The following is a 22,034-nucleotide window of genomic DNA, read 5'->3' on the forward strand; positions in this document are numbered from 1 at the left end:
ACATCAAGAGAACACATCAAACCCATCCTTCAGCACCTTCACTGGCTGCTGTTCCAGCACCGAGTCCACTTCAAGATCCTGCTCATCACCTAGAAAGCCCTCAATAACCTTCTCCTCCCCCATGAACCTCACAGATCTCCTCCAACGTCACTCCCCCATCCTCAATCTCCGATCTTCAGACTCCAACCTACTGACCACCAAGAAAAGACACAAAATGACAAAAAAAAAAACCCACAGAATGACAAAAAAGACACAAAATGACAAAAAAGGACATTAAATGACCAAACAGACTAAAACACGTGAACACTTTAACACAGTGGAGACAGAGCTGACTTCCAAAATGATTTGGCGACCCCCAGAAATCATCTTGCGACCCCAATTGGGGTCCCGACCCCAAGGTTGAGAATAGCTGGCTTACAAGACCTGAACTTGAATCTCTGTTTAGTTCTGTTTTCTTCTGCATTTTGTGTTTGTGTGTCTAATTTCTGTTATGTTAATCGACTTTGAGTACCTTTAAATCGCTAGAAAATTGAATGTATTATTATTCATTGTGTGAGGACAATTCAAATGCTATTTTCCTGGTACAAGCAGATTATACCTAATTACAACAAATTACAGCTTGACTAAAAGCTCATGACTAATGTGTCCATTGGAGGAACAGAATGACTAAATCTTTATTCCTACACAATATGCTCTGGAATGAAGGCAGGAAAAACACCTGTCCTTTGCAAGGACAGGACTTACAATTTAGGTTTGCAAGGGAATTTCATAAGATGTGACTTTTAAAGGCCATCCTAAGAGTGAGAGCTTCAGGGAAGCTTATTGGATTGTAAATATATTAATTATTGTCTCTGCTTGCTAACAGTGACATGCGATTAAAAAGCTTGGTGTGCATTCCAGGGAATCCAGCCCTTCCCTGTGTTTTAGTTCAGTGGAAGATTAGTCATCTCACACAAAGTGAGATCTGAATTCTTGCCATTACCCATTTGTGTGCACATATTTCCCATACAGTTTTTAAAACTGTAAAGGTCAAGTCTAGCAATCTGAAAACACAAAAAAGTTTGAGCTACTTGCAATTTAGGTTTGCAAGGAAATTTCACATGAGTTTCACAGGCCTTCGTAAAAGTTGCATCTTTTTTAATGTAAATAATTTAATTGTACAGATGAAGTTGTCTGTTATTGCTTGTTTATTATGTGAAGTAACACTTTGCTGCTCCTTTGAGGTTAACAGGTCATGTTCAATAACAGGTTATGATCACAGGACATTTAAATGGAATGGAGCCATCAATAGTGTTATTAGTTCTACCTGGTAAATTTTTAATCTCAAGACAGGAAAAAAGGTTTCACTCTCTAGGCCCTTTGGCCTTTAAAATAGTGATAATCCTCGATTTACATTAAAAAGAGAAAGAATATTGTATATTGTTGCTGAATTATTTTACGATTTGTAGACATTTTGGACCATTACCTACTGATGTTAGTATTGCTCTGTAATGTAGTTAAATAACTGAACATTACATTTTGTATTTACATTGATGCATTACCATTTAACATTTTGAAGCTGTTTCTGTTCAACTGTGTCCAAGTTTTGATCCAGTCTACAAAACACATTGTTCTCATTTGTCCTGTAGGTTTTTTGTTGTTGACCCAGATTGTGGGTGAGCTCCCAGTTTGACACTAAACTTCCCTGATCATGAAATCACATCTGACACAGAAAACCTCAGTGACTATCTCATACTGTATATATAATTCTAAATATAAAAAACACAATATTTCTATATCAAATTATAAAACATGTTTTTTGAATCCCTAAAATTGTTCATTTGTATTTTGTGGTTCGACTCATGTTCAAATATAAAGCTCTCTAAAATAAGTGATGTTAACAAACCTTCAGGAGCTACAGAATTCAACAAACACACATTTAGTTCCTGCTACTTTCTGTTGATTAATGATGACTCTATACTAGCTGTGACAATGAGACAGTATGTATAATACCAGGAGTCTAAAAACAGAAGCAACTGTGTAGAATTCAGCCATCAATCACAATCAGTTTCCTTGTATGACATTTCAAAATGTCTTGTGATCGCAGTTTCTAATCCTGTTTTTAAGGCTGCAACAGATGATTACTTTCAAAACTAGTTATTTTTCAATTAATTATTTAGTCTAACATGTCAGGAACACTGACACCTGTCCTGGTCAGATGATCCACAACACAAAGATTTTGTTTAGAGCGTTTCATAGATTCTTGATAAATTACTTGAATGATTTATCAATGTTTACAAATGGTTGTCAATTATTTTTGGGTCATCATCTCGTTATGTTAACATACAAATCCCCTTTTGGAAAGTGTCTCATTAATTTAACCTATGATTTGAGGTCATATTGAGACATTAAGAACTGTGCACCAACACCTTTTATACCTTTAAACAGCATTTAAGAGCAGCAACTCACACTTTTAACACCTGGAGTTTAACAGGCACCAAGGTGAATATCAGACGTGGAACAAATGCTGAACAAACAGGTTAATTTGGTCTTTTAATTTTTCTAGAAAATAACATTATTTAAAAAGCAAACGGTTTTCAAAAGCACCCCAAGATGACAATCTTGATATGCAACACATACACAACGCCTCAGTCCTGTACTAACCAGAACATCTAAAACACATCCAGATATTGTCTCTGTGTCCTGGAGGCTGTCTGTTCTGGCAGGAGGCTGACAGTGATGAGGATCTCTGTGTCCCTCATCGATCCTCTACTTGAACTGATTATCGATAAGGGTTCCCTTCATCTTGGCCTTCTTGGCCTCCAGCTCGGCCAGCTCCTGCAGCCTCCTCTTGCTCATGCCTTTCCTCTCCAGCTGCTTCTCGATCACTTTGGCGTTTTGAGCGTATGAATCCGCGACTTCCCGGGCCTCGATCTCCTCCTCCTCCTCGTCGATGGTGGACACGGTGACGGAGCTGAACTTGCCCATGTCTTTGGTCCTCTTGGTCATCATCACCCGGACCTTCTTGGGAGCCTCGGGCTGTTTCTGGCTGTACACGCTGGTGTTGCCGAAGCCCTGTCCGAACTTGACGACGGCTCCGTCCACGATGAAGGTGGCCGGGTGGTTCTTGGCCTGGTGCTGGTAGAACAGCAGTAGGCCGCACTTCCCGCACTTCTTGCGGTGCTGCCGCTCCACGCCCTCCGGCCTCTTCAGGTACGTGGTCTCGTCCTGCTCCACGTTGCAGAACTTATGAGCGTGTTTGGCCGCGTCGATGACCCGGGCCCGGTCCCGGGGCCTCATAGGGAGCTTCTCCAGCTGGCAGTCCAGCACCAGGACCATCTGGCCGCAGAGACAGTAGTAGACGTGGAGCGGCTTCTCTCCGTCATCATACTCCTCCCGGTCCCTGGTGTCGGAGCACACCACGCTCCTGGACACCACCTTCGGCATGTTCTCCTGCTGAAAGCTCTCACAGTGCTGCCACCGAACAGTTAATGAGACTGTTGTTTTCCTCGACACCGAATCGACGCAACACTTCCTGTGTCCGTCGCTGTTTCTGTTCCTACCCGGAACAAACAGTTCCTGGCCTTTGTTCCGCCCGGGCTCAGGTCAGAGTACATCCATCTGGTTGTCGTCACCATAGACATATATCTATCAGTTATTTAACTCAAACGGATCATTACTTACATATCAAGAATTTATCATAAAATAAAGAATCCCAATTCCTATTAGCGAATTTAATATCGTAATAAATGAAATCCCTCTAGGTGTCATTATGTTATTTAAAAGTACATGAATACAAAATCCATCATTATTGCCCTTTGATCCAACCAAACTTGAAATCGGCCGAATTTGTTTCTCCTCTACACGAATTAGTAACCATAATATACGCTCTTTATTTCAGAAAGAAGTCGTATCAACTGTAACAACCTATTGAAAAAAACTTATTAATAACCTTACCGTAATTGGAAAAAGATATTGAATGTAGCTGTTAGATATATAATCAATAAGGTTAAAGAACTATCTTTTAAGATAATTCACAGAATTTACCCATCTAAAGTTTTTTTTTTTTTTTTACACAGCGATTTAAGAAAGAGACTTAAACTGCTCTGTGAAGGACACTAATGTTTTATTTTGGTCTTGCCCTTTCTCAACTAAATTATGGGAAGATATTTGTAACCTGATTTATTCTTCGATTGAGCCTCGTTTGTCCCTGTGCTTGAACATATACTGTTTGGTTTCACTGACTTTCCTTTTGCAAAAGAAAATACATATTAGACATATCTTTAGGTCTATGGTAGTCACAAACGTAAAAATGGTTTAGGCTAGTCTCCAAAAATACTAATTTTATGCTTTACATTTTTTATACATTTGGGATCCCGCATGATCGTCCGTGATCAATCCGATGGGTCACAAAATATGATAGACACCAGTTTGATAAAAATAAATGTTTGGAACTGGACTTACACAATTTTCTTAAATTTATAACGCAAATTAAGAGTCTGAGAAGCCTAATGTTTTGATTGCCTTAGTTTAAGTCCAACACCACATGTAGACGTCATTTTGCTTCTCTAAACAATTACAAGTTCTGGCACAACTCCAGTGCATGCAGGATGGGGAATGTGTTAGTATATTAAATTATATTACACCACAAACTAAAGCAGCACCAGCTCCGCCTGGGGAGCAATACGAACATGACCTTCCACCTTAAGAAAAAAAAAAAAATCCCTTAGATACTGAAAACTACTGCCTCTAACAGGAGCTGCTGCTCTGAATCTCTGATGTGACCCTAAACTGAGCTGCTCATCTGAATCATAAAACCTCAGCTCATTTCATACAGAGGTTGAAACCCAATTAGACACATTGGAAACACTAAAACCAAGACAGCAGATCCACATTAAGGAAACATGTTTATTTCAACATTCAAGACATTTAGTACAAAATGCATTATTCTCAGTAAACATTTGCAAGTGCAATTAATTTAAAGTAGTTGACAAAGGTTCCATCACAAGGGCAGAAGACGCTGATGTGACTGGCAGCCTCCTCACTGGCAGCAGCTGGTGTCACAAGTCTTCCCTTTGCACACGCAGCCAGAGGCGCATTTGGTGCAGCCGGATGGGCAGCATGGGCAGCAGCCTGAACGGGAAATAAAAATAAAAAAAATCAGATTACGTAATCCGTGGTATAGTGGGGGAAAAACAGCTGCCAACCCAAATTAAAAGGACACGATATTGAAGCACTGCAAGTAAGCAGATTTAGGCTGAAATCCCTCAACTGGTCGCAGTAAAGAATCTACACCTTCAGATTGCATCTTAAGCCAATCACAGCCCTGGGCTGTTGACTGGCTGCAGCGTGCTAAAGATAGAACAATCGTAGCCTTTACTCAATGGATTCAGGGAAATTTAGTAAACCTTGAAGACACATTGTATCAAATAGTCACATTGAATGGATAAAACATCACAACACGACTTACTCTTCTTGCAGCTGGTGCAGGAGCAGTTTTTGCAGGTGCAGGATCCTCCGCAGTTGCAGGTTCCACCTGGGAAACAAAATCCAGCCTGTTTAGCTTTCTATTGTCTGCTAGCAGCAAATAGTCATGAAGAATGTCAACAGCAAATGTAACAAAGAGCACTTACTCTTAGAGCAGTCGCAAGGGTCCATTTTTATTTTCAGGTGACGTCTGTCGTTTCCGTGTGAAGGTGATGTCTCTCTGGTGTCAGATGAGGGAGTGATGTTGTTACCAGAGAAGGAGTCGCGTTTTTATAGCGTCCTGAGGACAACAAGACCGGGTGCAAACTGCGCCTGTCACGCTGCACGGAGTAGATGATTACTGAGAGGTTTGTGCACACGAGCTCCTGGTTCTCCAGCCAGGAGCAGAGAGACTCTGGCTGAGCATTACATAAGAACCACAGAGCCTTAAATCATATACAATGTTATTATACATACAATTATGTACAACATGATACCGAAGTTAATATAGCCTACAGTCTGTAGATTAAAAAAAAAAAAAAAGGAAAACGCAAACTAATGGGAATGAGTGCGTCACGAGGCGTTCACAGTAGCGATAAAGACTAAATAATAATAATAATAATAATAACAACAATAATAATAACTAACGCATAATAACTTTATTTATATAGCACCTTTTAAAAACAGCAGTTTAGGAAGTGCTTCGACAGAGAGCAGTTAACGAGAATGATGCCTTAAGGCTGAAAATAATTCTTACATTAAAAGACAAACAATAAGAGACAGAACAGGAACAATAACAAGACATTCTCAGATCCACAAATAAAAGGTAAAATGAGTAAAAAAATAAAATAGACATAATAAAAAATGTCACATTTATACAACTAATACGTTTTTAATAGGCCATGTGATCAATGGGGGCTTCGTCATGTTTAGTCCTGGTTTTCCAGAGAACAGTCTAGAGTTTAGACTTTTCACCCCATAATGTCTGTGTCATGGGAAAGTTCAAGTCAAGTCAAAATGTATTTTATTTGCAGTTTTATTTCCGCATCACATGTAAAGTGTGTTCGGTGCTGTTGTCAGTGGTTTGGGTCTGCACACGGTTCACACTAACTGTCGGATGTGTTGTGTTGCTGCTCTGCACCCGGCAGCTCCACCGCCTCTCAGAGCATCACAGAGTAAACAGACCATTGTAGTATGCTGCCTTCACGGACTGGGGGCTGTAGGAAATATCTCCTGTGCGAGTCGAGTGCAAATGAAACCATTACCCTCCTTTATAGCTTAGTTTAGTTTAGAGGCTTTAAAAATGACCAAATGATCAATCAGCTTAATCACAACTTCATGATGAATATTAACAGATGAGTCCTTTACGACGACGTTAGTAATATTAGTGTGAGCCCTGTTCTGAACACTATCGCCTAAAGACAGTTAGCACACTCACTTCAATGAAAACACAAATTTACTCTTATGTTGTTGACTTCAGCCTATATGTTCGTTTGTTATTTTTCCAAGCACACATGTCCACAGGTGGGAAAATCTTTGAGATCGGACTTCATGGAGGGAGCCTGAAGGCACCAATGTCCAGTTTTGCGCTCGCCACTTTCCGGCTGCTTCAGTGTTTTTCCACGCTGGTGATTGTGAACACATGCCAGAGTGTAATGAGCCAAGTCACTATGAGATGCGACTGATGTGAATCACCAACCGACTAAAAGATTTAGAGCTGAGTGCAACTTCTTTAGAAACAACTAGAATAACATTAGTGGACAGGACAAAGCTTCACTGTCCACATCCCTGGGAGAAATATAGCCTATTGTTTCAATGTAATTTTACAGACCATGTTATTTTCTTGTTGAGTAGGTCATATTAACCCTACACTGTAAACAAAACAAACAATAGCTACTCAATAAAATTGAGGCAACAGATTGCTCGCAATATTATTTATTAAATCTAACTATGTTACAAGTTGAGTTCATAAAAACTTAACAGGAAGTGTTAAGTGTCAATTAAAAACTGACTAATTCTATTGTGTTGGATTAATTCAAAATTCTCTTGATTTAGAATTACATACACATAAAGATTATATTTAATGGGATCAAAATAAGTGGATTCTATCTCAAACATTTTTATATTAAAGTTACTTAAACAACTGCCTCAAAATCAAGGATGCATTTATATTTAATACATTTTATCAAATATATTAAGTAAAATGAAATGACTACAGAATAATTTATAACAGTGTATAGTACACGGCGCTTTGATCCAGTCTATGCCACTTCGGTTATAAAGAAAAGCAATTTTCAAACTCAGAGTGTGATACTGAACTGAAAATAAGATCCCACAGTCTCTAAAAGATACAAAAATATCCTTTCAAAAATTCTGGAGTGCACAGTCTTGAACCAAATCTCCGGGTTCCTTTCCGAGAACAACCTGTATGATCCAAATCAGTCTGGCTTCAAACAGGGTCCCTCTACTGCCCCAGGGGGTCTCCAAGACCACATCCCCACGGGTAGACCCAACACACACCCCAGTGTGGAGACCCCCATGAGGGAACACTGGAGTTAAAAACTTAAAGACTAAGAGACGACAAGACAGGATAAAAACTAAAAGACTAAAAGACAAAAGAACAGGATAAAAACTAAAAGACTAAAAGACAACAGCACAGGATAAAAACTAAAATACAACGGGAAACAAAATACAAATGATGTGATGAACAACTAAATAAGTAAATAGATAACTAAATAGGAGAATAAATAAATAAATAGTAAAATAATCAGTTAAAAGCTAGACCAAACAGGTGGGTCTTGAGCCTCCTTTTAAAAACATCAACAGTCTCTGCGGTCCTGATGTCCTCTGGTAGGCTGTTCCATAGGCGCGGGCCATAATGGCTGAAAGATCCTCCCCGTAGGTTTTAGTTGTAACTCTTGGAATAATTAAAAGGCTGGTGCCAGAGGACCTCAGGACCCGCGAGGGTTGATATGATAAAAGCATATCCAATAGTTAAGATGGCCCAGACCATTAAGACATTTAAAAACTAATAAAAGAACCTTAAAATCGATCCTGAAACACACGGGGAGCCAATGCAGTGATTATAAAACCGGTGTAATGTGCTCCTGCCCTCTGGTCCTCCTCAGCACGCGTGCGGTTGAGTTTTGTAATAATTGTAGGTTGTGGATGCTCATTTCGGGAAGACCAGAGAGCATTACAATAGTCTAAACGACAAGAGATAAAAGCATCAGCACCTCCGTGTTGGCCTGGCAGAGAAACAGGCGGACTCTGGCTATGTTAAAAACCTATCATTGTTATATTTTTAATGTGAGGAATAAAACTTAGCTTAGAGTTGAAAATGACGCCCAGGTTCTTTACACATTGTGAAGTTTTAAAATCGTGTAGTTTTGGTAAAAGTTTCTCTCTCTTGCCTTCAGGGCCGATGACTAAAACCTGTTTTGTCCTGGTTGAGCTGTAGGAAGTTCACTGCCATCCATGACTTGATATCTAAAATACAGTTTAAAAGGGAATCAATGGGCTCTGTGTCATCAGGAGACACGGCAATGTACAGCGGTGTGTCATCAGCGTAGCTGTGGAAGCTGATGCCGTGTCTCCTGATGACGTCCCCAAGGGGAAGCATATAGAGATTAAAAAGTGCTGGACCTAAAATTGACCCTTGGGGAACCCCACACTGATTCCATGTGTTCTGGAGGAGCATGTATCCAAACTTACAAAGAAACTTCGATCTGAGAGATAAGAACTGAACCAGTTAAAAACAGTACCAGAGAGCTTCTCATACCATTGTTATGCTGATGATACCCATCTGTTCGTTTCCTTCTCACCAAACGACCCCACAGTCTCAGCCCACATCTCTACTTGTCTTGTGGACATCTCCACATGGATGACAGAACATCACCTTCATCTTAACCTCTCAAAGACGGAGCTCCTCATCATCCCACCCCGTCCCACCTTATATCAGCCTATCAATCTGCAGCTTGGATCCATGCAACTTGTGTCCACAAGCTCTGCAGGAAACTTGGGTGTCATGATTGATGACCAACTGACCTTCAAGGTTCATGTATCCTGTTATGACTGTGGTCATTATTATAGTTATTATTAGCAAACTGCATTTGTATGTGTGCCCTGTGTCTTTGTTTTCCTATTTTATATGCAGATTGGAGTGTGCCATAGCTGTGGTGTGATTGGTGGAGAGGTTCCACGCCTGGGCTGGGATTGGCTGCAGCCGGAACCACCTGGTTTAAATGGAGCCAAGATGGCGGCCGTCGGTGGCAGCAGGCTTTTTCCTCATCCTCCTCTTCTCCCAACTGGTTCACACTTTTGTTTGAGTTAACTTGTGGTTCTGGACTTAATTCCCTTGTTCTAGCAGTAAGGGTGGGTTGCCAGGTCTTGTTTCTGGTTTTCTCCTGTTTAAGTAGGTAGGGAGGTAAGATTTTGTAACTTTTGGTTTCTCAGGTAAACTTCTTATTTTTAAGACCGGATTGTTTTGTTTGTTATTTTGGCTTTAGTCCACCCCTAAGTTGAAGAATATATTTGTATTTACTTAAGTTATTGTTGTAAATAAATATTACCTGCTCTTCAAACTAATCTTTGTTTGTGGCTACTTGGGAGATGGGGAAGATGGGGCCTTTTCATGTTGTGCTCTAGGCCCCTAGACTGGGGCATAACAATCCTCAATTGCCTGATCTTGTCGATTCGCCCTGTACAACATCAGGAAAATCAGACCCTACCTGACAGAGCAATCGACACAACTCCTGGTTCAGGCCCTTGTGTTATCGCGTTTAGACTACTGTAACTCTCTACTGGCAGGTCTTCCTGCTGCACCACCAAGCCTCTGCAGATGATCCAGAACGTGGCTGCAGGTCTAGTCTTCAACCAGCCAGGAGAGCTCATGTCACTCAGCTCCTCATCTCTCTGCACTGGCTCCTGGTCACGGCAGTATCCAATTCAAAGCCTTGTCTCTTGCCTACAAAATAGCAACGGCCACAGCCCCTTCTGATCTGAACTCCTTGGTTCAGGTCCACAAACCCTCCCGTCCACTACGCTCCTCCAGTGAAAGATTTCTGGCTCCGCCTCCGCCGCTGTGTCTCAAACCAGACTCTTGTCCTCTGAAGTGCCCCTGTGGTGGTTCTGCTGAGTCCTTCTCAATCTTTAAGAAGAAACTGAAGACCCAACTCTTTTTATTTTTATTTGTATCCCATATTTTGTAACCCGTTTTATTTATCACCCAGTTTTTCCGCTGTAGAAAGTTCCGGCACAGTGACAGCAGCCAGAGGTGGACAGACTGGAATTTCTGGCCTCGAACAGAAAGTATTTTTGGCAAAACCATAATACCTATCATTGATCCGACTTCACTTTGAGCGTCCTGAGTTCTTCCTGAACGTCTACATATGTTTTTTGTGAAGAAAAATGAAGAAATAGCTTTGTTAGAGCAATCTGAAAAACTGTTAAATAGTGGTGTTGGTGGATGATCTGTGCGTCGTACGCCCAAACTATAACTCTGACAGCTTTACCAGAGGATTGTGAGTGAGAAGACAAATTTTCCTACGTTTCTATGTATAAATTATTTCTCTAGAGTGGAATTTGCGGCCTGGAGCGCAGTTTTAAAATTTATATTTTGACAATTTGTTCTCTCCCTCTACACTCTGGCGATGATGTCACACACTGTGACACGAACATTCCGTGCAATACACACCCATTATAATCTCAGAATTTCTCCAAAAATGATCATGGTCATTGAACAGGGACTGATAAACTATATGACCTATTGAAACGTGGATTAATACACCGATACACAAGACTTGTGTCTACTGTTTAAAGTTTAAATGGAGTCTCTAGGTGAAATTATGCCGGAGAAGTAGACGTTTAAAAATCTCCAATTATTGTTCTTTTTCGTTCATTTTTTTCGGCCATCCCATTCATTTCAATGCAAAATTTTGCGCAGTTTGTATTCTGTAGAGAAAATTAATTTGTCCTGCGGGACGAAATTGTGTCCGGAAGAGGAAGAAGAAAAAATCCACAGTATAACAATACAGCTATTGCTTTATGGGACCCGTGCTCGGTGCGATTGCCCTAATTAATGAAAAAACACTTTAAATGAATTAAGCTCAGTGAGCCCTGATCCATAATTTTGTCTGTTAAGACTGAGTTTAGATTCTGGCTTAGTATCTTAAACAGAAAGGTATTATTCTGACATTCATCCTTTGTTTATGAATGTTATTGGTTGGTACTGTACTGAGATGTGCTGTTTGTGTCAGAGAGCTCTAGATGGAGACATCTACACAGTCATATATACAGACAGAGCTTTCCTTGGGTGGTGGTGGTGGTGGTGGTGGTGGGGGCAGTCTTTAAACTGTTTGGTTCTAAATTTCCTCATCAGGTATTTCAGCCATGTGTGTTTCTGGTGCACAGGTTAAATGATCAGTTTCAGTATAAATTATCTACAGGAAAATACATATTCTCAATAAAACAGCTAGTGACAGAAAAGTGTGATGCCAAATACTTAAATACTTAATGTGCAAGACAGGTAGTGCAATTTGAACTTTTACTTTGAAGGAACACAAAAGCAAACACTATGACAGTACAATATCACCTGTTAACAAGAAACCTACACATTTTATTAGAAATATGTGTGTGTCGATGTAATACTAATTTATAATGGGTTAATAAAGAAAAACATCAGCTACAGAGAGCAGAGCAGAGAACTTTCACCATCTATTTCAGATTCCCTGTGCAAGCATTGAGATCACTTTATCCTCTTGTATTTCGTGCTCAGGGACATTTGTGTGTGACACGTTGGAAATGTTAACATACAGAACATCCACCAGACAGCCTGCTGGGCTTTACTACAACCATTAGAGGGTTCATATTTGTTTTGCTCCCAATCAAACTAACTAAACTAACTGCTGTCTGCTCATGTTCAGGTCAGTACATGGTATGCATGTGTGTGTGTGTGTGTGTGTGTGTGTGTGTGTGTGTTCTTGTACTTCCTACATAGTGAGGACCGGAACACGTTTTTAACCAACAGAGTGAGGACATTTTTGCAAAGTGAGGACATTTCGGCCGGTCCTCACTTCTTTAAAGGCTTTTTTTTAGATTTCAGACTTTGTTTTAAGGGTTAAAGGTTACATGATTATGATATTTAACTGAAACTGTATTGTGTGGTTACAAATTATATATAAATTATAGTAAAAATGTCCTTTTTTTTGTCTTTGTCAACTTTTTTCATACATAATGAAGATAGATAATAAAGGGAAATAAAGGCAAAATTTACTGAGACCTCTTTTAATCTCCCACCCAACAAATACCCCATTACAAAAAAACAAAACTAACACTAAAACTAATAAAAAAATAAACTAAAACTAAAGCATTAAAAAAAATAAATGCTAAACTAAAACTAGCAAACTCACTCCAAAAACTAATTAAAACTAAATTAATTTGAAAACAAAAATTCACACTTTCAAGGGAATTCACTGTTCCAATGAGGGTCCTCACAAAGATAGAAGTACAAGAATGTGTGTGTGTGTGTGTGTGTGTGTGTGTGTGTGTGTGTGTGTGTGTGTGTGTGTGTGTGTGTGTGTGTGTGTGTGTGTGTGTGTGTGTGTGTGTGTGTGTAAAGGGCAAACAGTCGGGGGAATCTGATCCAAAAGCCCAGCATGGGACAGGCTACATGCACTGCAGAGAAAGACATGCCTACACTTGCAAATGATTTTATATTGCACTTTAAACAGATGTAAGGTTATTCAAAAATGGCAACTGAAGGTCTTTTTTCTCATGATTTATGAATGTGAATATAGAAAGGATTTCACTGGTTTCACATAAACAATGTAATATATCTGTAATATTATGATGAAGCACAATCCATTACTTGGAGTCACATTACCGGTTATACTAATACTAATAATGAATGAATCCATTAAGTAAGATTAGAAAGATTATATGAGTCAAAGTACAGTTCTGACAGGTAGATCACTTTCTGTCTGAGCTATTTACTGAGTATGCTGGGATCGTGTTCCTCCTCCCTGGTTACTGACTGCTGTCAAAGAAGGAAGCCAAGCGTTTTAGCCCTGAATCTCCGTCAACTTCTAGAAAGAAGTCGTCCTTCTTGGAACGTAAGGTTAGCCATGTGCTTTCTGACACACATCATATGCTGCTAGGCCTGCTGAGTGGAGGAAGGAGGACTCGTTATAGGAAGAGAAACGCACTGTTGATGTCCTAAAGCAGGTCAGTTCAGCAGCAACTCTGCAACAAAATAATCCTTGAATGCATGAAATAGAATTTCAGAGTGACCACAGCTACAACACTGAAATAATTTCAGTTTAATAAATATGCCAACAAGGTGAAAATGTTTATAGTCTGTGATATATATTTTTTAAAGAAGGCAACTCGCATGCTGTCTTACAGAATCATGAATATGCTAGAAACTATTTTAATTCTACAGAAAGGTCAAGCTGTGACTGTTTGAGAATGACATCACTAGAGCGCCAGCTGAGAGAGAAGCTACGTATATCCTGCATTGGTTAGAGTACCTACAATTCTACAATGTCATTTAGACGCTTTTATCCAAAGCAACGTACAAATGAGAGTAATACAACACTAGCACAGAATGGATGGAATTTGGAAGTTGGTTCCACCACCTATAGGAGCTCTACAGAGGAGAGAGTCTGGTTTGAGCCTCAGAGCCCTTCAGATGTCTTTCACTGGAGGAGCGTAGTGGATGGGAGGGTTTGTGATTCTGAACAGAGGAGTTCAGATAAGAAGGGGCTGTGGCCGTTGCTATTTTGTAGGCAAGGTATCATGACCCAGAAAGCACTGAACCCAAGAGTGTCTAAAACAACATTTATTTAAAGAAGCAATTTAAACTGAGGGAGAGAGACCACAAAAAAATCCTCTAGCAGAAGTCACAGGTAAGATTCAGGCAGCGAAAACCTGCAGGACGAGAGCAGGGCATGCAGCATGACGATCCCACAGAGGGTGAATGACAGTGGGTGGTATTTGAATGGGAGGCTGGTGAGGATAATGAGGGCCAGGTGTGGAAGCACAGGTGAGGGGAATAAGGTGATTGCAGGGTAGCCGAGGGTGGTAAGATCTGCAATGACAGGAGAGTTATTGATAAGCAGTTGAACAGGTGATAAACAAAAACAAAAACAGTCCCGGAGCAGGTGACCCTGTGACACTGAGTTCTTTTCTGTGAACAGATTCCTGCAGTTCACACTGATGAGCATTGTAATTATCACAGAGGTGTGGGGGAACCATTGTTAAATAATGTGATTTGTTTTATAATCCGTCCGTGGTCTGATTGAGTCTGAGGGAAGTTCATGTCAGAGAGAACACATCAGATATCGTCAGACACAAACTCTTTGATCTAATGATCAGCAGATAATGAAGGTGAAGAGGTGCAACACAAGTCCAGTTAACCAGCTTTCACTCTAACAACTAGTTGTAGTTGTATTAATAGAGGGGCAAGAGGACGGCTTGCATTAGCCACTTGTACAGGTATGATGCTTTCATTTCATTGTCATGTAACTATTGCTCAACTTTTTTCTCCTTCGCTTTTTACAGATGTGCATGCAAATCTGAAAAAAAACCCTATTTTTTATTTTTAAAAGTTGATGTTTAAAAATTAAGCTCTGGCATGTTCAATGATGGACACATTATCCACAGTGTGTTTAAATTATAAAGCCACTCAGTTCTGATTGAGATTCACAAAAGTCATCACAATGAACAAAACAACAACAGAATGATAATATCTATCAAATATTAAGTAGGATTAGAAAGGTTATATGACAAACTACCTTTGCTGCATGTTGTTGCAAGTTTTTTTGGTAGAATTGTATTTCTTTTTCCCACCGCTCAGTGTGGATGGTCTACACATATTTAGTAGACTTTGTCATGGTGGTTAAAGGAATAGTGAGCATTTCTCTTAAGTGTGGTTGTATCCGTTACTTATCTATAGTCAGTATTAGCTACAGTGGATGACTGTTAGCATGTCCCCAGTTTAAGAAGCAGACAGGAGTATGAACACAGAAGCTAATGTCCTCCTGTGGACAGAACTGGACAGTACTTTATCCATCTAAAAAACAGCTCCGAAATGAATCAATATGTATGTACAATATAAGTGTATGCAATATTTATAATGTTGTCACAGCCAAGTTTAAGTTTACACAGGAGGAAGTGAAGCCGTTCTATCCTTTCTTCAAAGCCAGCAGCTTACTGTAGTAATACACTAAATCTGGATAAACACTCCATGTAACCACACTTCAAAAGATCCAAACTATCGATGTAACCACCATTATACAGCCTGCTGAAGATATGTAGAGAACAAACCAATCACACTTAGACGGAATAAAACAGATAAAAATAGACCAGATAGAACAGAAATATTAACCTTTAAGCACAAGATTGCTCCTATAGATTTCCCTCTTTTTTCCACAGACTGTGCCATGGATCATGTGCTGAACATTGCTGATGATTCCATCTTCACTCCGTATGTTTACCCGGCCTCGTGGCCCGAGGACCATGCCCTGCGTCAGATAATCAGCCTGTGGGTGGTCACCAACCTGGGAGCATTCATGATTTACCTGGGCTTTGGTGCTCTTAACTTTTATTACGTGTTTGACCATAAGCTCATGACACATCCACAGTTCCTCAAGGTAAGATGGTTCATAGGTTTACCAGTTAAAGGCCAAGGAATTGTTTGGGGGTGTAAACTATTACTGACTTTGGCTGGTTTTATGGTTTATAACATTAGATTTGGTAACATTTATAATGCAAACTTCTCCTGAATCAACGTTTTGTCTTTGATCAACCAACAGAACCAGGTAAAAAAAGAGATTCATTTATCCATCGTGTCCATCTTCTGGATGAGTTTCCCCACAGTGGCCTTTTTTTTCTGGGAGATCAAAGGACACAGCAAACTTTATGACGACATCAGCGACTCTTCTCTGGGTGAGACAATAGTGAACTGCAACAATAAAACTCATTTATCAAACATATTTGATTAAACAGGATACAGTCCTAATGATTCTCCTGCTGCTGGGTTTCTGCTGCAGGCTGGACTGGAGTGTTTCTGAGCATCGCTGGTTTCTTGTTCTTTACGGACATGTGTATCTACTGGATACACCGAGCCTTCCACCATAAGAAGATCTACAAGGTGAGCTTTAGCATGTTACGGCTAGACTGACTTTATAACTTTAACTATATCTTTATAATGGACTACAATTCAGCGTTTATAGACCTGAGATTAACACCTCACTATGCAGAGCCACACTCATCCTAAATAACAGAAGACCCCAGTGTGACCCCTGCTGGACTCCCTGTACAAACACCACTGTGATTCAACACCATCATTAAGCTTACACAGCTTTGGTTGGCCTGATAAGGAAAAAAAGGACCTTACACGCTGGTGTCCTCTGTGGAGAGGGTGGACAGCTTCAAGTAGAGACTGTTTTACCCAGAGACTGTATGGTTTTACTCATAGACACTTGAGGAAAATTCAGGGTATCCCATCAAATACTGAGGAATTTCTATTCCTGCATCTTGTCAGGGAACATCACCACCTGGTGCGGAGACAGACCGACCCTAAGGCCGAGTGCTTCATTTGGTTGAGCATACCACAGACGGTGCATTACTGGTCTATAGACCGATTTTTTTAACCAGGTGCGATAAAAAATGAGGCAAAGAGAGTCATTGAAGATCCGTACCACCCAATAACAGCCTTTTCTTACTGTAGAGGTCAGGAAGAAGGTACCAGATCCACCAGTCCAGCCCTGAGAGGGTCAAAAAGAGCTTCAACCCTCAGGACACAAGGATCTTAAATGAGTCTAACCCCAGCTCAAATCATACATGTATATTTATTACTATACATTTTTATGTAAAGTCTTCCTTGATGCACACATTGTACCTGCTCTGCCTGATGTGTTCTTCAGTAAAACAGTTCTTACATTCACACTATTTGTGTTTCTCCCCCTCAGCACTTACATAAGCAGCACCATATATTCAAGATCCCTTCGCCTTTCGCCAGCCATGCCTTCCACCCACTGGATGGCTTCCTGCAGAGCTTACCCTACCATGTCTACCCATTCATCTTCCCCCTCCACAAGGTGGTGGTCTACTTGCATTCACTACTAAACATCTGGATGGTAGTTGTTCAAATTAGGACTACTCAAACATTGCTGAATTTAATTATTTTAGGTCAAGCTGCGTGTAGCTGGAACGTAATGTAAAATAGTCATGAATAGTACATTATAAACATGGTATAAACTCTGTACTTTAACTGTAAATTTATTGAAATGACATTGGGACATTTTCATTCCAGGTGGTCTACCTCTCCCTCTTTGTTTTTGTCAACATCTGGACCATCTCTATACATGATGGAGACTACCGTATCCCCAGCCCCCTGATATTTCTGATCAATGGTGCTGCTCACCATGTAGACCATCATCTCTCCTTCAACTACAACTACGGACAATACTTCACACTGTGGGATCGCATCGGGGGCTCCTACCGACACCCTACGGCCCTGCAGGGGAACGGCCCACATGACCACATTCGCAAGCTAATGGCAGAGGCTGCACACGCTCAGTGATGACGGAGCTGCAGGCAGGAATTTAAACCCTTCAGGGATATTCCTGCTAAGATGCTCAGCCTGGCCTGACACAAGAGACGATAGCATCAGATGAAAACAGAGTTGTGAACATGTTTATTAAGAGAATGAAAATAGGCTTCGAGGGAATTATATTTTTCTGCATAAAATGGTTGAATGCACTACCTAGAGATAAGTAGGCTGGTAATAGGACCATAGCACATTGTATCACAATAAATAAACTAAGTTTGTGTCTATGTGATCATTATATATACACATTACAGGCTGCAAAATGCCTAAAAAGTTAAAATACCTTGATGTAACAGTTCAACCTAGAAGAAAAAAGCATTTAGCGCAGTGTTCTTGTCTAAACATAATTAGTTTTGGTCATCTAATCCACTGGCATCCGAGTGTATATAGTTATCGGTAAAACTTTCCCTTTACTTTTAAGCCTTCATTGGTAAGGCGGCCAATTAAGCCAAAGTGACTTCAGTGACTTGAAAGAGCTTTTTCTCGATATTTCTACCATTGACGATCCCTTTGATCAAGCAAAATCAATTTGCACAATATTGTATGTATGTGCGGATGTCCAACATCATTCTCATCTTCTGGATTTAACACAAAATTAAAAATATATATATATTTAAAAGAAAAAAGAAAAAGAAAGAGGCAAGACAATTAGAAGCAACTCTTTTCTTTTTATGTTGTTCAAAAGTTGTCATTTTATATATTTATATTTATAAAGACTACAATATAAACCAACTATCAATGCAAAACACATTTGTGCATAATTTCTGCTCAGCTGAAACATAATGCAAATCCTACCAAAGATGGTGAATTGCATTTGAATAAATGCAGTGTCCATGTGTGTTTCTGTCCTCCAGTCTGATTCCTGAGGAGTCTTTAGCTTCCGGTGCTCGGTGTGTTTTCGTGCAGGCTCTGCAGGGCGAGGTCAGTCCACTTCATCTCTTGTTCTTTCACAGACTCTGTGGAGCCTCCGTTGTCCTGCTCAGCCTCCGGCAATTCACTCTGACAGGGACATGAGAGACGTGAGCATGACAAAAGTAGCAGTTCACTCTTAAAACTTAAAAGATTAGCTTAAATAAACAGGATTTTTTTTCTTTCTGCCAGTTTAGGCAGGAGCTTATGATGGGTCATTATTGACACAACTTTGCATTCACAAAACAAATGTGATAGGTAATGTCTACTATGAAATGTGTAAGGCCAGAAGAATGTAGGACAGTATGTATGGCCATAGTTGCAGTTATCACATGTTTTGAGCCTGAAAGAGGACTACTGTCACTAGATCTAAACATGAAAGCAGAGCTCCTTGTTCTCACAATCGTATGAACTTTGAACACATAGTAACTAGATGCTGCTTCCCAGTGTGCTACATCTGTTTCATCTTTTGCCTTCAACACTGTACTGTGCCCTGTTAAAGACTATTAGCCCGAGTTTGTTCAGCTCTCTCCTGACCTCTATTGCTCAGCAACTGTCACACCAGCTGAAAAACAACAACTGGATCCCGGTACTCAGCAAGGTTATAATAGTTTTGGATTTTTCATTAGTTTTAGTTTTAATTTCGTTGTCAACTTTTGTTTTCAAATGCAGTTAGTTTTAATTCGTTTTTAGAGTGACTTTGCTAGTTTTAATTAGTTTTTATTTTTGGGAAAATGCTTAGTTTTAGTTTAGTTTTTATTAGTTTTAGTGTTAGTTTTAGTTTTTTTGTAATGGAGTATTTGTTGGGTGCGAGATTTAATAAGGTCACAATAAATGTTTCCTTTATTTCCTTTGTCTAATCCATCTCAGCCCCAATAAGTTTATTAAGTCATAAAACCAGATAGATGAAATAGATTTCATATCAACCAAAAAGGTTTACGGATGAAAAAAGTTGACAAAGACGAAAACTAACATTTTCACTAAAATTTTAGTGAGTTTTAGTTAGTTTTGTAACCACCAAATATAGTTTCAGTTAGCTATCGTTTTTTAAAAAAACTCTAGTTTATATTTTTATTTCAGTTAACGAAAAAAAAAAAATTCTAGTTTTCGTTATTTTGTTAGTTTTCGTTAACTATAATAACCTTGGTATTCAGAACTTCACAAGCCGAGACTGGAGTTATTTTGTGATCACTACAGTAGTAGTGCATAATAAGGTCACAATCAGCAGAGTCACGTGGGTCCAACATAACATGTAGAACTAAAGGTGGTAGTGCTTCTTCACCAAACTCCGCACCAACAAACATAAACCTGTGAGGTGGAGGGAGAGATAAATCGGTGGTCTTTGCTGAAGATATATGGGAAGCACACATTATCATTATATAATATAAGATGAAGTACCACCAGTAGTCTCTGGAAAACGTGTGACCTTATATGAACACCAAATCTTCGGCACCTGACTGTAAACAAAGTGTAAGAGGCTGTTGTTGATGCTAACAGACTGGTCAGTATTTACCAGAGGGATGGTGACGTCCTCATAGGGCAGCCTGTCCTCCCTCCAGGCGTCATCAGTCAGGTCCAGGACTCTCCCGTCCCGTTGGATCTCACTGTCCATCCTCTGAGCCGGTCCCGGGTTAGCAGGGTCCGGGTCAGGCTGCTCTGCTCTTTTCTTCTTACTGAGTTAGCTTTAAGCTAACTTCAACACTGCGACAGAAGACACGCTACCCTTACAAATATACAAACAATAGCAATATAACAGTAAGATTCAGTTGAGCAGAGACTAAGAATAAGATGGTTTGAACTGTTCTGCTAACTGGTGAATAAAAAGGTTTGTTACGTCTGAGTTCAGCGGATGCGGTAATTCTACGTAGCCAGCTGACGCTCGGTGATGATGTAATCAATGATGCCTTCAAGTACGACGGAAAATCTATCTCCATTGGGTTACTTTTATATATTTTCTATGTTAAATAGCCGATTAAGTCATAATTAGCCTGATGTTTATATTGCAATATACTGACCATAACAATAACAATAATAATGTCGGTTTATACCAGTTATAACCGCTGTACAAAAGGCTCCATAAAAGTAAAATGTATTCTAAAGCGGTTATTTTATACAAGAGTAAAAATGATGATGTTTAAAGATCTGGAAAAATAGTAGGCGGACCTTTAAAATCGATCTGACTACAGTCTCCCATTAAATTAATAAATAAACAAAAAAACATCAGCCTAATGTTTGGTGGTTTCCATGGTGACCAGCCGTCTGTTATTTGACCTGCCAAACGGACAACCACGTTGGTGAAGTCTACTGCATCTGAAGGTAACTAATAATTATATTAGGAAATAGAGTAGGCTCATAGACTGTATATAAATAAGAGTAGGCTATATTTTTCAGATACTTAAGTGGAGTAATGCTTTAAGGTTCCTTTTGATATTATCCAAAGATGATTTTAACATCAAATACAGCCTAGCTGAGAAGTTATGTGCTTATAAACAGTGTCTTTGTAAATTGCTTGCACAATGGTAAAGACTCATCAAATGAGACTCTTCTGTACATTTCTAATTCCAATCACTCATCTATGTCATGCATTTGGCCTATGTGATGTTAATTTTGAGCATACAAAATGAGAGAGAACCTCTGCATTAGTATTTTTTTCTGTAGACATAGTTATCCAGAATAACCTTGGTTTTGATTACTATTTGCATTCATAAAGCTGAAGCTTGTACATTACTATATATGTTTCTTTTTTATAGGCCCTGTGATGATGTCATCCTCTCAAGAACAGCAGCTAGAAGATACAAAACCATGTGCCAACCCTGGAAACCCAGTTTTCTCCTGCATGATGACTCCAAAAGCTAAAGATGTACCGCCAACGCCTTGGACAAAGCCCCAGAATCCCTTGTACAGGACCACTTCTCGTGACTATGGGCTTCTCCCTCCAACCTTTGAAAGCGCGCCGTGTTCTTACCATCCCAAATCCCAAAGATTCACTGAAGACATGAGCAAGAGTGGGATGTATCGTGACAACTCCCTGAACACTGCCCTGGACCGAGGCAGAGTGCATGACTGT

At 39.8% G+C, this 22,034-nt stretch overlaps 4 protein-coding genes across 6 annotated transcripts; 1 reads left to right on the forward strand and 3 right to left on the reverse strand.

Moving 5' to 3' along the window:
* Positions 1-2,519: 2,519 nt before the first annotated feature.
* On the reverse strand, positions 2,520-3,535 carry steep1 (STING1 ER exit protein 1). Its single transcript, XM_059335530.1, has one exon. The coding sequence runs from the start codon at positions 3,424-3,426 to the stop codon at positions 2,749-2,751; it is 678 nt and encodes a 225-aa protein (XP_059191513.1). The 5' UTR covers positions 3,427-3,535; the 3' UTR covers positions 2,520-2,748.
* Positions 3,536-4,867: 1,332 nt separating this feature from the next.
* Positions 4,868-5,770, reverse strand: LOC131973520 (metallothionein B-like). The gene is made up of 3 exons (XM_059335534.1): positions 5,613-5,770; positions 5,450-5,515; positions 4,868-5,112 (listed from the first exon to the last, which is right to left on the reverse strand). The coding sequence occupies exons 1-3, from the start codon at positions 5,635-5,637 to the stop codon at positions 5,021-5,023; spliced, it is 183 nt and encodes a 60-aa protein (XP_059191517.1). The 5' UTR covers positions 5,638-5,770; the 3' UTR covers positions 4,868-5,020.
* A 7,776-nt stretch (positions 5,771-13,546) lies between these two features.
* LOC131973515 (lathosterol oxidase-like) lies at positions 13,547-18,135 on the forward strand. Of its 2 annotated transcripts, none has more exons than XM_059335529.1 (6): positions 13,547-13,668; positions 15,880-16,097; positions 16,260-16,392; positions 16,497-16,597; positions 17,418-17,546; positions 17,762-18,135. In XM_059335529.1, exons 2-6 carry the CDS (start codon positions 15,888-15,890, stop codon positions 18,029-18,031), a joined length of 843 nt encoding a protein of 280 aa, XP_059191512.1. In that variant the 5' UTR covers positions 13,547-13,668; positions 15,880-15,887; the 3' UTR covers positions 18,032-18,135. The 2 variants fall into 2 exon arrangements, with proteins under 2 accessions (XP_059191512.1, XP_059191511.1); XM_059335528.1 differs by lacking the exon at positions 13,547-13,668 and adding an exon at positions 14,587-14,940.
* Positions 18,129-21,146, reverse strand: anapc13 (anaphase promoting complex subunit 13). Of its 2 annotated transcripts, XM_059335532.1 has the most exons (3): positions 20,802-21,146; positions 20,481-20,668; positions 18,129-19,057 (listed from the first exon to the last, which is right to left on the reverse strand). In XM_059335532.1, the coding sequence occupies exons 2-3, from the start codon at positions 20,577-20,579 to the stop codon at positions 18,932-18,934; spliced, it is 225 nt and encodes a 74-aa protein (XP_059191515.1). In that variant the 5' UTR covers positions 20,580-20,668; positions 20,802-21,146; the 3' UTR covers positions 18,129-18,931. The 2 variants fall into 2 exon arrangements, with proteins under 2 accessions (XP_059191515.1, XP_059191514.1); XM_059335531.1 differs by having other exon boundaries at positions 20,481-21,142.
* Positions 21,147-22,034: the final 888 nt, after the last annotated feature.

Source organism: Centropristis striata, chromosome 6 (assembly GCF_030273125.1).
Source record: "Centropristis striata isolate RG_2023a ecotype Rhode Island chromosome 6, C.striata_1.0, whole genome shotgun sequence".
In the NCBI taxonomy this organism is placed as follows: domain Eukaryota; kingdom Metazoa; phylum Chordata; class Actinopteri; order Perciformes; family Serranidae; genus Centropristis; species Centropristis striata.